Source organism: Microcaecilia unicolor, chromosome 2, assembly GCF_901765095.1.
Source record: "Microcaecilia unicolor chromosome 2, aMicUni1.1, whole genome shotgun sequence".
Classification (NCBI taxonomy): domain Eukaryota; kingdom Metazoa; phylum Chordata; class Amphibia; order Gymnophiona; family Siphonopidae; genus Microcaecilia; species Microcaecilia unicolor.
In genome coordinates, this window is record NC_044032.1 from 522,614,394 (window position 1) to 522,630,782 (window position 16,389).

At 41.6% G+C, this 16,389-nt stretch overlaps 1 protein-coding gene across 2 annotated transcripts in view; it reads right to left on the bottom strand.

The window, feature by feature from the left end:
* Positions 1-8,123: 8,123 nt before the first annotated feature.
* ANAPC4 (anaphase promoting complex subunit 4) overlaps positions 8,124-16,389 on the bottom strand; it is a 96,708-nt gene continuing 88,442 nt past the window's right edge. For both annotated transcript variants that reach the window (XM_030191251.1, XM_030191250.1), the window contains exons 26-29: positions 15,998-16,072; positions 10,548-10,718; positions 10,004-10,127; positions 8,124-8,504 (exon numbers count right to left, since the gene is read on the bottom strand). In XM_030191251.1, the coding sequence (XP_030047111.1) occupies positions 8,286-8,504; positions 10,004-10,127; positions 10,548-10,718; positions 15,998-16,072 (589 nt within the window). In that variant the 3' untranslated portion in view covers positions 8,124-8,285. The remainder of the gene's footprint in view (positions 8,505-10,003; positions 10,128-10,547; positions 10,719-15,997; positions 16,073-16,389) is intronic.

The window sequence follows — 16,389 nt, forward strand, 5'->3', positions numbered from 1 at the left end:
TATTGCATGCTTTTAATAAGCAGCGGATTTTTTTTTTTTTTTTTAGTTTTAGACCCATACACATTCATGCTATATTCAATAGTGTGTTTCAATCAAATGCTTAAATAAATGTATTATTTAAGAATACCTAGCTTGTATTTCATTACTGACTATAAAACATTGTGTTTTCAGTATGCAGTAGGATTACTCAGGCCATAGGAGCCAACTTTTCAAAATTATTGGGGGTCCTGGACATATACATTGAATTTTCTCAGTATTGGGGGTGCTCAAGCACCCACAAAGCTGGCTCCTAGGGCTCAGGCACACAAGTAAGGTTCTTTCATCATACTTCACTGGAATAAGCTGTCCCAAAGTTAATAACTAGTGTAACGTTTTGAGCATGTCTGGCCCTTTCCTCTTGCAGCTTTGTCTTCAGCTTATCAGTTAGTTCCAATTCTCAAGAATTAATTTCAAATTTTGGGAGATGGGAAAGATTTTGTGTTTAATTAATCCTGCTGTTTACAGAAAATATCTGTTACAGTTGAGTATAATTGCTTTTTCATTGACAAGCAGAACTGAGTCAGACATGCATGTGTATATCTGCAGTGCTTGGAGATGCTCAAATGTTAATGTATTCAGGGGCAGGCCATAAAACAAGGTGCAAGAATTGCAAGCTCTCATATGCCAGCTGGCTAGCACAGTTCAACCAAACGCACTGTCTCTTACAGATTGGTCCAAGCATTAGTGTGAGGTATAGGTATGAAGCAAGGACCAGGTCACTTCTTCATAAATAGGATCCAGTGAAACCGTTGAGATTTTGGGTAATTTATTATAAACTCTAGTGACTGCACTACCCAGATGGTTGTGCTCATTAATTCTATGGCTCTTGCTTGAGACGTGCTCTTCACTGACCAAAGAGGGAAATTCTTGCATCTTTAGTTTGTGTAGGTGCACTGCCACTATAGCTAGGCATTTTGTGAATATGCGTGATGCTGTAGTTAGGCTCGGAAGTATGGTACAACATATTGGATGAGCTGTTTCCCTATTACAGATCTGAGATACCTTCTGTGGTCTGTATCTTTGTGGGTGTAAACATCCTTCAGATCCAGGAAGCATAGCCATTCTTCTTTTTGCAGGAAAGGGATTAAGGTGTCTATGGAAAACATCTTGAACTTCTTTTTATGTGGGGAATTTGCTCATGGTCCTTAGGTCTAGGATAGGAGGGAGTCCCCCCTGCTTTCTTTGATCTCAGGAACTACTTGGAATAAAATCCCTTTTGCCCTGGAATAGATTTACCTATATTGGTCTCTAAGAGGGAGAGGTTCCTTTAAAGTGCTGATGCTGAGAGTTCGACTGTTATATCCTTGGTGAATAATCTGGCAAGGTTTCCAATAGACTTAATCTAGATTAATTTCCTGTTATGCCCAGACCCCAAGTGGCTGAAACTGTACTAGACCAATGGGTTATGTAAAACCATAGTCTTCAAGAAGATTATAAAAAGCGAAGACTGGAATATCAGCTATGTCCGCTTCCTCCATTCCAGATTTTGACTGAGCAACTAGCTGACTTGGAAGTAAAGGTCACTGTTGGTGCTGATGGGAGCAGAGGATAACATCTCTTTGGTGGACAGAAGTGTCCCCTCAACAACATAGAATCATGATTGCAGATAATGGCCATTTGGCCTATCTAGTCTGCGTAGCCATACCATGTACTCTCTCTTCCTCTCCCTAAGAGATCCCAGGTGCTTGTCCCACGCTTCCTTCAATTCTTCATTGGAGGCTATGCTATTTATTCCATAAAGTATTTCCTTAGATTATTCCTGAGTCTAAAACCTTTTAAGATCATCCTATGTCCTCATGAGTTTTTCAGTTGAAAGAAACTCGCTTCCTGTGTATTTATGCCATGGAGATATATCTCCTCTCTCATGCTTTTCTTCCAAAGAATACATAGTAAGGTCTATAAGTCTGTGTTCCCATAAGTTTTAAGATGAAGACTATTGACTAGTTTAGTAGCTGCCTTCTGGACTGACTTCATCCTGTTTATATCTTTTTGAAGGTGCGGTCTCCAGAATTCCACACAGAGGGGCATAATCGAAAGGGATGCCCAAGTTTTGCTGAGGACGTCCTCGCAAAACGTCCCGGCGAAGGGGCGGGGAAACCCGTATTATCAAAACAAGATGGGCGTCCATCTTTCGTTTCGATAAAAAGGTCGGGGATGCCCAAATCTTGACATTTAGGTTGTACCTAGAGATGGTCGTCCTTAGACTTGGTCGTTTCTGATATTCGGCGATAATGAAAACTAAGGACGCCCATCTCAGAAACGACCAAATGCAAGCCCTTTGATCATGGGAGGCGCCAGCATTCATAGTGCACTTGTCCCCCTGACATGCCAGGACACCAACTGGGCACCCTAGGGGGCACTGCAGTGGACTTCAGAAAAAGCTCCCAGGTACATAGCTCCCTTATCTTGTGTGCTGAGCCCCCCAACCCCCACTACCCACAACTGTACACCACTACCATAGCCCTTACGGGTGAAGGGGGGCACCTAGATGTGGGTACAGTGGGTTTCTGGTGGGTTTTGGAGGGCTCACATTTACCACCACAGGTGTAACAGGTAAGGGGGGAGGGCCTGGGTCCGCCTGCCTGAAGTGCACTGCACCCACTAAAACTGCTCCAGGGACCTGCATACTGCTGCGATGGACCTGAGTATGACATTTGAGGCTGGCACAAAATATTTTTAAAGTTGTTTTTTGAGGGTGGGAGGGGGTTAGTGACCACTGGGGGAGTAAGGGGAGGTGATCCCCGATTCTCTCCGGTGGTCATCTGGTCAGTTCAGGCACCTTTTTGTGACTTGGTCATAAGAAAAACAGGACAAGGTAAAGTCGTCCAAATGCTAGTCAGGGACGCCCTTTTTTTTCCATTATGGGTCGAGGTCACCCATGTGTTAGGCACGCCCAAGTCCCGCCTTTGCTATGCCTCCGACACGCCCCTGTGAACTTTGGTCGTCCCCGTGACAGAAAGCAGTTGGGCACGCCCAAAATTGGCTTTCGATTATGCCGATTTGGGCGACCCTGTGAGGACGACGCCCATCTTCCGATTTGTGTTGAAAGATGAGTATCCTCTTTCGAAAATAAGCCTGACAGTACTCTAGTTGGGGCCTCATCAGTGACTTATACAAAAGCACTATCACCTCCTTTTTTCCTGCTGGCGATTCCTTTCTCTGTGTACCCTGAGCATCCTTCTGACTTTGGCTGTTGCCTTTTCTACTTGTTTGGCCACCTTAAGATCGTCGGATATGATCACTCCCAAGTCCTGCTCTTCTTTTGTACACAGAAGTACAGTACCCCCTATACCATACCACTCCCTTGGATTGACCCTGCATTTTAGAATTGAATCTTAGTTGCTAATTTCGGGACCATTCTTCATGCTTTGCTACGTCCCTCCTCATGCTAGCTACACCATCAGGGGTGTCTACCCTATTACAGAGTTTGGTATTATCTGCAAAGAGGCAAACCTTATCAGACAGTTCTTCCACGATATCGTAATAACCACCATCCTGGGTCAAACCAATGTTCCATGCAGCCCAGTTTCCTGCTTCTAGCAGTAGCCAATCCAGGTCACAAGTACCTGGCAGAAACCCAATTAGTAGCACCATTCCATACTACCAATTCCAGGGCAGGCAGTGGCTTCCCCCCATGTCTGTCTCAATAACAGACTATGGACTTTTCCTTCAGGAACTTGTCCAAACCTTTTTTTAAACCCAGATATGCTAACCACCATTACCACATCCTCTGGCAATGAGTTCCAGAGCTTAACTATTCTTTGAGTGAAAAAATATTTCCTTCTATTTGCTTTAAAAATATTTCCATGCAGAGTGTTCCCTGGTCTTTGTATTTTTTGAATAAGTGAAAAATCGATTCACCGCCACCCGCTCCACACGACTCAGAATTTTGTAGACCTCATTCATTTCCCCCTCAGCCTTCTCTTTTTCAAGCTGAAGAGCCCTAATCTTTTTAGCCTTGCCTCATATGGGATCAGTTCATCTGCTCTATCACTTTGGTCGTTCTTTTTTGGATCTTTTCTAATTTCGCTATATATATATTTTTTTTGAGATACGACCAGATTTGAATACAATACTCAAGGTGAGGTCGTACCAGGGAGCGATACAGAGGCATAATAATATTTTTGGTCTTATTTTGCATCCCTCTCCTAATAATTCCTAGCATCCTGTTTGCTTTTTTTTGGCCACTGCTGCACACTGGGGAGAAGATTTCAGCATATTGTCTACAATGACACTTAGGTCTTTTCCTTCAGTGCCAATTCCTAAAGTGGACCCTAGCATCAGATAACTATGGTTTGGCTTATTCTTCCCAATGTGCATCACTTTGCATTTGTCTACATTAAATTTCATTCACCCTTTGGATGCCCAGTCTTCCAGTTTCCTAAGGTTTTTCTGCAATTTTTCACAACCCACGTGTTTTGACAACTTTGAATAGTTTCATGTCATCTACAAATTTAATCAACTCGTTCGTCATTCCCATTTCCAGATCATTTATATATATTAAATAGCACTGGTTCCAGTAAAACTTTCTGTGGCACTCCACTATTCACCCTCCTCCACTGAGAAAAATGTCCATTTAACGCTACCCTCTGTTTTCTGTCAAATAACCAATTCTTAATCCACAGAAGGACATTGCCTCCTATCCCATGACTCCTTAATTTTCTCAGGAGTCTCTCATGAGGTACTTTGTCAAAAGCTTTCTTAAAATCTAGATACATCAACTGGCTCACCTTTATCAACATGTTTATTCATGCCTTCAAAGAAATGAAGCAAATTGGTGAGGTAAGACCTCCCTTGGCTGAATCCATGCTGATACTGTCCCATTAAACCGTGTTTGTGTGATCAATAATTTTATTCTTTTATAATAGTTTCCACTACTTTGCCCAGCTTACTGGTCTGTAATTTTCCAGATCATCCCTGGAACCCTTTTGTAAAAATTGGGGTCACATTGGCCAGTCTTGAGGTACTACAGATAATTTTAATGACAGGTTACAGATTACTAGCTACAGATCAGCAATTTTATGTTTCGATTCTTTCAATACTCTGGGGTGTATACCATCTGATCCAGGTGATTTATCACTGTACCTTACTCTGCATCGTCACTCCTGAAAACTATTTCAGGTATAGGTAGATCTCTTACACCTACTTCCGTAAGGACCGAAGCAAAGAATTCATTCAATCTCTCCACTATGGCCTTATCTTCCCTGAGTGCTTCTTTTGCTCCTTCCCGATATAACGGTCCCACAGATTCCGTTGCAGGTTTCTTGCTTCTGATATACCTGAAAAAGTGTTACTATGAGTTTTTTTTTCTCCGTAGCACATTTTTGTTCATATTTTCTTTTAGCCTTCTTTATCAATGCTTTGCATCTGGCTTGACAGTGCTTATGTTGTGTCTTATTTTCTTCATCTGGATCTTTAAGATGTTCTTTTGGCTCTAATAGCCTCTTTCCCCTCACCTTTTAACCACACTGGTTGTCGTTTTTCTCTTTTTCCATATTTGTTAATACATGGAATACATCTAATCTGGGCTTCCACGATGGTATTTTTAAACAACATGCATGCCTGATTTAAAATCCTAACCTTTGTGGCCGACCTGTCCAGCTTCTTAACCATTTTCCTCACTTTGTCAGTCGCCCTTTCGAAAATTATTTGTAGCATTTGTATCCCACGTTTTCCCACCAATTTGCAGGCTCAGTGTGGCTTATATTTGACTTAATGGCGGTTGCCATTTCCGGGTAACAAAATTAAATGGTATTGCCCAGGTAAGAATTTTTAAAATACAGCCAGCACTTAGGAAGGTGAGGGGCTGCCAGAGGACAGGTCGTGCTTGGAGGGCAGAGAGGGAGGCGCGGAAGTTGGAGGGGGTGTGGGCGTCCTGGAAGGGGAGGGGCATCATGGAACTCAAAGGGGAGGGGGAGGGAGGCGCGGGGGTATGAAACTCGAATGAGAATGGGGGGCATGGAACTCGGAGGTTTCTATGGAACTTTGGAAGGCTAAGTACTTTGAAAATATGCCTCTGTCTCTCTCTCAATCACACACTCTTTCTCTCTCACACATACTCTCCCCTAACAGTTCCCTTAAAAACATAATTGCCATTAGAGGACAACCTTGCTAGCTCTCGTTTCACTTCTTTCAGAAACGGCCTTTTTTTTTTTTTTACAAGTAATATTTCAGAGTGCAAAACTTCAAAGCAGCCTGTAGATGCAAAGAAAAGAAGACAATTTGAAGCATCTATATACAAATGCTAGAAGCCTTTGAAAATAAGATAGGAGAATTGGCGTATATAGCACTAAATGAAGAGGTAGATATAATAAGCATTTCAGAGACCTGGTGGAAGAGGACAATTAATGGGCCACTGTGTTAGCAGGGTACAAATTATATCGCAATGAGAGTGAATCAGATTGTGGGTGGGTTGCGCTATATGTTAAAGAGGGAATTGAGTCAAACAAAATAAATATTCTACATGCAGCGTGGAATCATTAAACGACGGAAATCCCAGGTGTGAAGGGAAGGAGTATACTGGTAGGGCTGTACTACCATCCGCCAGGACAGAATGACAGACAGATGGAAATATGTTTACAGAAATTAGAAAAGCTGGCAATTTGGGCAACATTACAATAGCGGGCAATTTCAATTATCCTAATATTGACTGGATAAATGGTACATCAGGGAGTGCCAGGTAGGTAAAATTCTATATGTAATAAATGACTGCTTCTTGGATCAGCTGGTCCAGGAATCAACAAGAGGGGGAGCTATTTTGGATCTAATCCTTAGTGCAATGTGGAACATAGTATGAGAGGTAACAGTGTTGGATCCTCTGGGAAACAGTGATCATAACATGATCAAATTTGAGCTGAGATCTGGAGTGAAGTCACTAATGAAATCTACTGTAGCAGATATCATAAACACGCCAGACTACACACTTCCGGTCTTAGACAGCCTGAAAATACTGGGAGTCACAATTGACCGAAATCTCACACTCGAAGACCATGAGGCATATTTTCAAAGCACTTTGGGAGGCTAAGTGCTTTGAAAATATGCCTCCATGCGAAAAATACAGCAAAGAAAATGTTCTACTCAATGTGGAAACTTAAAAGAATCAAACCTTTCTTCCCAAGGGAAGTTTTCCGCAGCCTAGTACAATCAATGGTGCTAAGTCATCTAGACTATTGCAATGCCATCTATGCCGGATGCAAAGAACAAATCATTAAGAAGCTTCAAGCCGCTCAAAACACAGCAGCCAGACTCAGATTTGGGAAAGCGAAATATGAAAGCGCCAAACCCCTAAGAGAAAAACTACATTGGCTCCCACTAAAAGAACGAATTGCGTTCAAAGTTTGCACCCTGGTCCACAAAATCGTCTACGGGGAAGCCCCGACCTATATGTCAGACCTTATAGACTTGCCTATTAGGAACTCAAAAAGATCATCATGCACATTCCTCAATCTCCACTATCCTAACTGTAAAGGGCTAAAATATAAATCCACATACGCGACCAGTTTCTCATACATCTGCATGCAGCTATGGAATGAACTACCGAAGGCCATAAAAACAACGCAAGACCTAACCATCTTCCGAAGGATACTGAAAACAGATCTTTTCAAGAAGGCATACCATAAACATCCATCTTAAACACTAAATAATATTATACACGATATATACAAAACCGAACTCTTATCACAATTGACTATCCTCTTTGCTATGAATGATCAAGCATTATCACTAGATGACCAAATGTATGTTATAACCCACTTTATTACTCAGTAACCTTCATGCAATATCATATTGAACTCTTCTTTACCATGTATGTATGCACAGAGTGTGTGTGTGTGTGTGTGTATATATATATATATATATATGTATACACATATATATATATATATATATACATACCATAACCTGTTCCATATAGGTTATATTCTATGTATGTTATCATGTATGTATGCACCTGAACGCATACATACATACATGAGACAGAGTCAGCTTCAGAACGTTGGAGGTGTGAATTATTATATTAGATACTGAACAAAACAGGACCTAGTGATGTTAGGCCCAATTATTGTTACACTCATCTGTAACAAATGTAAAAAAAAAATGTCCTTTATTTACAGTATGTTGTTGAAACATTGAGGTAAGTACTTCACTGTTTATAACATTGTATTAATGTTAAGACTGGTTACAGTACAAAGCACCAAAGATGATTTGAAGCCATAGACTTTATAAATAAGGTAACAGAGAACAGATGGTCATTGAACTGGTCCAGAATCCAAGCATGATTCATTTTCCTCACTGTCATATACTATTTCATTTTGGCCACTGCAAATATTCTCTTGGTTATCTGAAGACTGATTCAGCTCCTCCTGATCTCCAGTCACATTACGGGAATCCGAATCCTCTTCCTCTTCTTCACCATCATCCTCCACATCCATCTCAAACACTCGGATGTGACGCAGATTGGAACTGAGCTATGGAGATAAACGATCAGGTTACTATGCAATATTTGTTACGTACGGTAATACCAGTTTGCAAAACATCAAATCACTACAAAGTTTGTAAGAATAAGCTCTAATGAAAATGAAGTAGGCTGTTATCTTTTATCCAGATATTAACAAAAATTTAGGAGGCAATTCTATAACTGGCCACCTCTATTTAGGCACCCCCAAGAATGCTAGGACCCCATTCTATAACTGGATGCCCAGGCTCCATTATAGAATACTAACATAACCTGATATTGGTGTGCTTAATATTTACGCATCTGCAGTTACACCAGCCACAGTGCTGGCCTAAATGCAGAAGCATAAATGTGGCAAGAATGTGTGTAACTTACAGTATTCTATAAGTTACATGTGTAAGTAGGAGCCCTATCCATTTATAGGCCCTTTTACTTGTTACTGAAGCTGGGTAAAAGGTCTTTCTTTTTTGCAGGAAATGGCCGTGTGGCCATTCATTGAGGTGGCAGTAAGGGATCCCATGGTAACTGATTACCACCAGGTACACACCGACATTACAAATATATATTTCTTTAGCGCGGGATATGACAGCGCGCTGGGGGTGGGAACTATTGCCGGGCTGCTGCAGTAGCCCAGTGGTAGTTCCTTTTTAGCAAGCGGTAAGCCTTCGTTGGGCTTACCACTGCTTTGTAAAAGGGGCCCTATGTTACTTGCAAAATAGTGCTTAGGCACCCTGCTGGCACATTCACAGGTAAATGCACACATATGCATGTAACTGCTAATATTTTAGCCATTTACTTGTGCAAAGTGCTTGTAAATGTGAGTGCCTACATTATAGAATTACCTTTGATATGACTCAGGATGTGTTTACAGCCAAAAGAACTTTATGTTGTTTGATTTTTGACATGCCAATTTCTTTTTGCTACTTTGGGCCTCCAACTCATTTGGAACCACAGCTGGGATTCTGGCACCATGAAGCAACATTTGCAACCACAGGGGAACTTTTTCCCTATATCAAATAGTCTACTCCTTTTACTGACAATCCTTCTGGAAACCTGCAATCGTGGGCCTTGAACATAGCGACTAGGTGTCATCCCTGACCAATGACTATGATTTTTTTAGATTGTAAGCTCTATTGAGCAGGGACTGTCTCTCTATGTCAGGTGTTCAGCGCTGCGTGCGTCTGGTAGCACTATACAAATGCTATTAGTAATAATAATAATAATTCTACCTCCCTAAGAGCCATAAATATTGCCTTTGCAGCATTCCCAGCCCCAAGTGCCCTAGGAGCTTCAAGATCCAGGCTGGGGATTGAACCAGGAATGTTCTGCATAGCTGTGCAGAGCGCTGCCACTAAGCCACCAACCCAGCCTAAAACTTCCATGCTTAATGGCAAGCATGGTGTGTCAAGTCAATACTGGCAAGAATCAGTAAAATATAGTTATTTGCCTACTGAATCCTAACAATAGAAAAATATACTTGTATCAGACTACAGTTTCTTACAAACTACTTACCACACAAGAGACTTTTCGAATACCATTTACAGCAACATGTTGTGCATTCATATTTTCCAGCACCCTCCACTGATTCCCCAGAGACACAGTGTGTGTAGGAACATCAACACTCTGATCATCCAACCTAGACAATGAACAGTAAAAGAAATCACATTCTGATCCTGGAGAGGATGCAGTGGTCCTCATCTGTAGGTGTACCAAATAAATGTGTGTGATATGTTACCATATACTTGAGATGCTGGGTTTTTCGGGGACAATTTGTTATATATTTAGCCCCTGTCTGCTTTAAGTGAAAAATTCTTACGTGTGCCCTTTATAACCACCATTTCACAAAGCAGTCGACTGGCTTCCCAGCTTTCAGTACAAACAAAAGTAAAATGATAAACAGGCAAGGGCTGTTAGACACAAATATTTAAATAAATATGGTAAAACAGATGCCCAGATTTTTTTACATACTGCATGACAATCAAATACACTGTCTAATATTAAAATATGTATGCGGGCTAAGCAACCAGGTAAACTCAGCAAAAAGGTGTTTTTATACCTTTGACTGGTGTCCCAGCTGAACAGCTTCCCTGATTCTTCACTGACGTATAATGAAGATAAAGACAACTGAGCCAAGATTCTGTCCTTCCCTTCCACTTCAGAGTTGTCCTTGAGAACTACTGTTATGGTTTCATCATCATAGAAATGTGCATCCAAACAGCTGAACATGCTACAGGTAAAATAAGAAGGTGTGAACAGTATTTTAAAATATTAAACTAATCACGACAGGTCAAGCCTTATTTCATATTCTCTTATTGCGCACTCTCTCTCCTTATGGCTGTTTTGGCTCTCATTAGGAAGTCACTATTTTCCTCACTGTCTCCCAGTTCCCCTTATATACTAATGAGTGTGCAGCCCACAAATTTCTTTTGTTGGTTTCCTGTGTTCATTTATAAGAATTTTCATTTTGTTGTGTTTTTTTTTAAATTACTTTCATTTCAGGGACAGTGTCATGAATAGTGCACATACTCTTTTGAACACAGAACAAATCCCCAAATTTAAGATGTTTCCTGTTGTTTTGGGTTAAAAATCACATGAAATGACATGGGAAATGTCATTTCAAATAAATGCACATCCTTAATATACATATATCCTGCCACCCCCATACATTCACTATGCACTGTAATGACTTTGCCTGGGTGAGAAAGCAGAATGCAGTTTACAATGCTGTTATCTGGATGGTGAAAATGTTTCACTAAAAGGGCAGGAATTGTATGTGGGTATTCTTATCCTGTGTGACTTTTGTGGTACCCCCTAGATATTCATGAATGCCATCCTCTATTCCTGATTGCTGTCTTACTAAGATTACAATAGTAGTTGGCTATTAAATAATTTTGTTTAAATAAATAAATCTCTAACATCTCATTTGAAATCGGCATGGTGAGGCAGACAGAGAACCACCAAACTGGTCTGCACAGGGCCCCTATCTTCTGCCCTTTGTGAGAATTGTAAATTTATGTATACCTCAGTCTCTTGTGGAGAAGGAAGGCTGAAGAAATAGATCCCTCTGAACTTGCAGAGGCTTCAGATTAATATAAGTCTCCGATGTAGTCCTCTTCTGCACTAATTATTCTTGCTATATTGCCGTATTCTCCCAAAAGCCATGAATGTAAAAGAAAATGGAAGGGATCTTCTAGGAAGAAGCCACTGGATAGAGGAAAAAAAAATAAAAAGTACCCCTCCTGAGTGGTCCTTCAAAAAACTGATCAGGGCATATCCAGGCTTTTCACAGGAACATGTACAGGAGAATGGATATCAGTCCAGCTCCCCTGGCTCCTGCTTTTCTTTCTTTGACTGAAGAACTTACTTGTCTTGAAGTTTCACAAAGCCAATATAAGGTCTACTCATGGAAGTGCCCCTCTTGAGCCCTGGTACAGCCATAGCCACTTTTTCTGTCCTTACACTTCAGGGTATCAAAAAGAATTGCCTCAGAAAATTAATCTAACACACCAAACCACCTAAGTCTATTAGTTTCCCTCAGCTTTGTTCCCATCAGCAAATTGTATTGTCTTGCTTGGAACCAAGGCAAGTGCTTTCCCCCAAGCTAGAGGCCAGGGCTGCTGGAGTGCTAGAGCTGACTCTGATCCTTGGCCTAGACTTGGACCTGTTGGTATTCCACCAGGACCACCGTCACCACTTCAGGTGTCCCAGACCACAGTACTCCTCCCAGTCTTTCAGGTTCACCTTTATAGTGCAAAATAACCATGAAGGGAACTCCTGATCCTTCCCTGCTAGAGACACCTGTGAAAGTTCCTAGAGAAAAATAATGTAGTTTTGTGATACTTGGTTAACGGAGGAAACCATGAAAGGAATATGAACTGGGAGAGACACATGGGTCTGAGCCCAAGGTACAACATACAGGTCCCATTGTCCTGAAGCCTAAAACTGCAGAAAGGATCATTCTCAGGGAAGCTTTGGAAATGAGATATCTAGGCTAGACTGGGAGTGAGGTCTTCAGTCCCTGATGTCCAAAGCCACAAGATCACATTTTTCTTACGAGACCAGAGGGTTTCCTGTACCCCAGGAACTAGGAAGGAAAAAATTGTTTTTCAGGATAATTGTCAGCAGAGGTTCCATGCCTATAGAGCCTTGGCTACTGTTGAACTCTCCTGTGCTCTGTCCTAAACAACCACATATCTGACTTTACTATCCCTTGACCAACGGGTAACCAGGACCATGTTAGACCAAGAATAGAATGAGCCTGAAGCAGTCAGTGAAGGATCCAAGATACCAAATTTAGGAATATCTGGTAATAACCCTTTGATGGAATGTCACTGTGTCCATGCAAGGAACTACATAAGAAGAGGTCTGCTGATCTACATGGGGACCCCCAAGAACAGGTAGACTCAAAGCCCTCTTTTGGGCACAAAAACTTGTGGCTCATCACACTGCCCCCAATGCCTACAGCGAGGGTGAAGAGAAGTCACCCTGAGTAGTGTCCAACCACTCAGTGAGAAGCCTCCAATATTTCCATGAAGGTGCACAGCCAGGACACAGCAGTTTACATCAAGTAGGTGTTCACCCAACAATTTTTCTGTCCAGGACTATCTTCCTGAGGAAAAGAGAGAGCTGCCAAAATAGTATTGTTCTTTGCCTCGGAATTTGAACTAACAAAAAACAGTACTAGGAGGAGGGGCCTGAAGTGAGGAAGGACCTCCCATAAGCCGAGTTAAAATCCCACTTGGCTCTTATGACCTTCAGCAAGTCACTTAACTCTCCATTGCTTCAGAAACAAAACTTAGATTGTGAGCCCTCCAGGGAGAGGGAAATACCTACTGTATCTGTACCTCATCTTAAGCTACAACTGAAAAAGGTAAGGCATGAGCCAAATCCAAATAAATACTTCCAGCCAGCCTTCTTCAAAAGACAGCTAACTCTTGGAGAGGATGAAAACACACAATCCATTTGAGACTGATATGCCTGTCACTGTGTGGGAGCTCCCAAGAAGCAATGAGGCCACACTGAGGCCCTGTCTAGAACTAGCCTTGATCATGGATGATCCAATCAAAGGCACTCCTAGCAAGATTCACCAGCTGTTAGGTCCAACATAGGGATACTCAAGACCTTTCTCCTCTGCATACTGTTATGTGCAAGGAGATTATCATGCCACTTTAAGGCTAGGATCAAATATTCAGCCTGAGATCCCATCTCTAGCTATCAGATGTATCAGGAAGCACTTGGGATGGAGGAGGTAATATATGATTACCAATGAATACAGGATTCTTCTATAGATTACTGTCTCTCATGGCCCACCTGAAAGCTACCTGGAGATCGAGCCTTAGAAAATAAGGGCCACCAGCTTTTTTCTCTCTTAAACAACTTCGCCACTGTGGCATTATCCCTCTTTCTGCTGAACCAACTATTTCCTCTTCCATTTGCTCCAGATATGGAATGCTCTAGCACCATAAACATTGCCAGAGTTGACCTGTGGTTCCTTCTACACAGTGACATAAATTAGGGCTAGGAAGGTCTCAAAGCAGAACCCAAAGGTGCTGCCAAAAAGCAGATCTCCCAGGATTAAAAAAAAAAATGTATTCCAAAGCTGCAGAAATGTTTCAAGCATTCTAAGCCTAATCTGGCCTTAAAGGCACTCTGGGAAGCATCACTTGTGTAGAGGTACAGAGAGCCATTCTGCAGGCTGTTCCCACTATTACTCCCATACCTGGAAATGGAGAGAAGAAAAGATGTGCATGTGATGTCACTTGCTGAAATATTAACTCAGTAGAGAACTGGAGCTGCATAGGCTTTGCCATGCCTGAGGGTAGATATACAGCCTTGATGAACTTCCCCATTTCTCTATCGAACGGAAAGAGGGAGGCAAAAAGCCCAGCATGCCTTACTTATGCTTTTTGGCACAAAGTGGCAATAAAAAAGCTGATGATCCTATCAAAACAGAAGCACTGACCATATCTTATTCTAAGCACACCGCACAGACTACAGCTGAATCTTGAGAACCTCTCTCATGACAGTGATCCAAGATGGAGATTTCAGACTCACTCCCTTGCTGAGATTATTGTTACTTAGCCATTAGTTGAGACTGGATCTGGCTTCTTCTTGTAACTGATGTCTCAGCAGACAGTTCTGAGACTAGGCTGATCAATGTGAGAGCAGTCTCACAAATACTGAAACTGCAATAAAGTAGCAAATTAATATAAAAATGTTTTTGCCTCTTTTTTTTTTTGTTCAGCCTGGAAATGAAAACAAATGGGCCTTGGGGGGGAGTTGGAATTAAGGCCCCAAATAAATTCTCAAGGACTGTCTGACCAAACCAGCTATTGTGTTGTGAGTCTTGTTCCAGACACTCAATGTCGATGCAGCCCCAGTGTCCAAATGCAGCTCCTTGAACCACAGTGACTGATACCTCCAATGCCAAAGTTGAGGGACCAAATTTCTCAGTGCCAAAAATCCGTTCATGCTGCTTTTCACAACCCTTCATGCCTCTTCTTGACATCTATGAACACAGTTTACAAGAGGGATTATTGTCAAGCCACAAGCACTGCAGGCAACAATTTTGGGTGCCTGTAGGGAACATTTTTAAAACCACTGGGAGTTTTCTGGGTGTCTGACACCTAATGGTACTTAAGGGTGCCTAATGGGCTGTGGAAAACAAGAAATGCCAAAAAACCTGACTAAATGAAATAAATAGGAATAGTGACAGGGTACACTGGCACCACACAGGCACTTACATGCAACAAAAACAAGCAACATTACAATTGAGATAAGGAAGACTCAAAGACGTGAGGATTGATCTGATCCCATATGCTCATGGCAGATGGGAAGGCGCACACACATGGGGAGCAATTCCTGCATTGGACTGTCAGATGATGTCACCCATCAGTCAGAATACCTGTGTCCTGCTTGTCCACAGTGAATATAAAGATCTGTGTTTTATCATGGCATCTTTCAGTTTTGCCTAATGTACTTACACTTCACCTTGATCTTCCTGTTGTCAGTTACGCTGGACCAGTACTGCTTTATGTTTATAAAACTGATACCTTGAAATCCAGGACCTAAATTTCATGTGACCCTCCCCTGCCATTGTTCTTAGATGATCAAAAGCTCCATCACTTCCCTTCCTTCCTGTGGAGTGGAAGAGTACCCTAGTGGTAAGTGCAGCGGACTTTGATCCTGGTGCATTGGGTTTGATTCCCACTGCAGCTCCTTGTGACTCTGGGCAAGTCACTTAACCCTCCATTGCCCTAGGTACAAATAAGTACCTGTATATACTATGTAAAGTGCTTTGAATGTAGTTGCAAAAACCACAGAAAGGCAGTATATCAAGTCCCATTCCCTTTTCCCCTCCTTATTCATCTGAATCAGATCCACAGAATGTAATTTTGCTCTAATTCAGCAATATTCAGCCACCATATATACATATAAAAAGTATGTTCAGTCCCACTACAGAATACATGCATTACTAAGTTCTTAGTTTTGAAATGCCATATTTACCTTTCTTCAGTACTTTCATTTACACTGTTTAAGATGTTTCCAAACTCAATGGCCATTAGTCCACTAGGTACTGACCTAAGGGCAAAATGAACAGTTTTATCCTAAAAGTGAAGCTGCCAGAATAACAACTGTGGCACAGGTATAAAAACATTAAAAATTGTATAAATCTAAACTTTCTCCTAGAAGAAAACTCTTAGAGCTATTGTACAGACATGAAGACAAAAGGACATAGATTTTTGATCCACTTTGGCTCTGAAGTACCTAATGGTAGACTGGCAAAAAATTACTTTGGCTAGAAAGAGTACATAGAAGACTGGTACACACTATCGGGCTCATTTTCAAAGCACTTAGCCTCCCAAAGTTCCATAGAAACCTATGGAACTTAGCCTCCC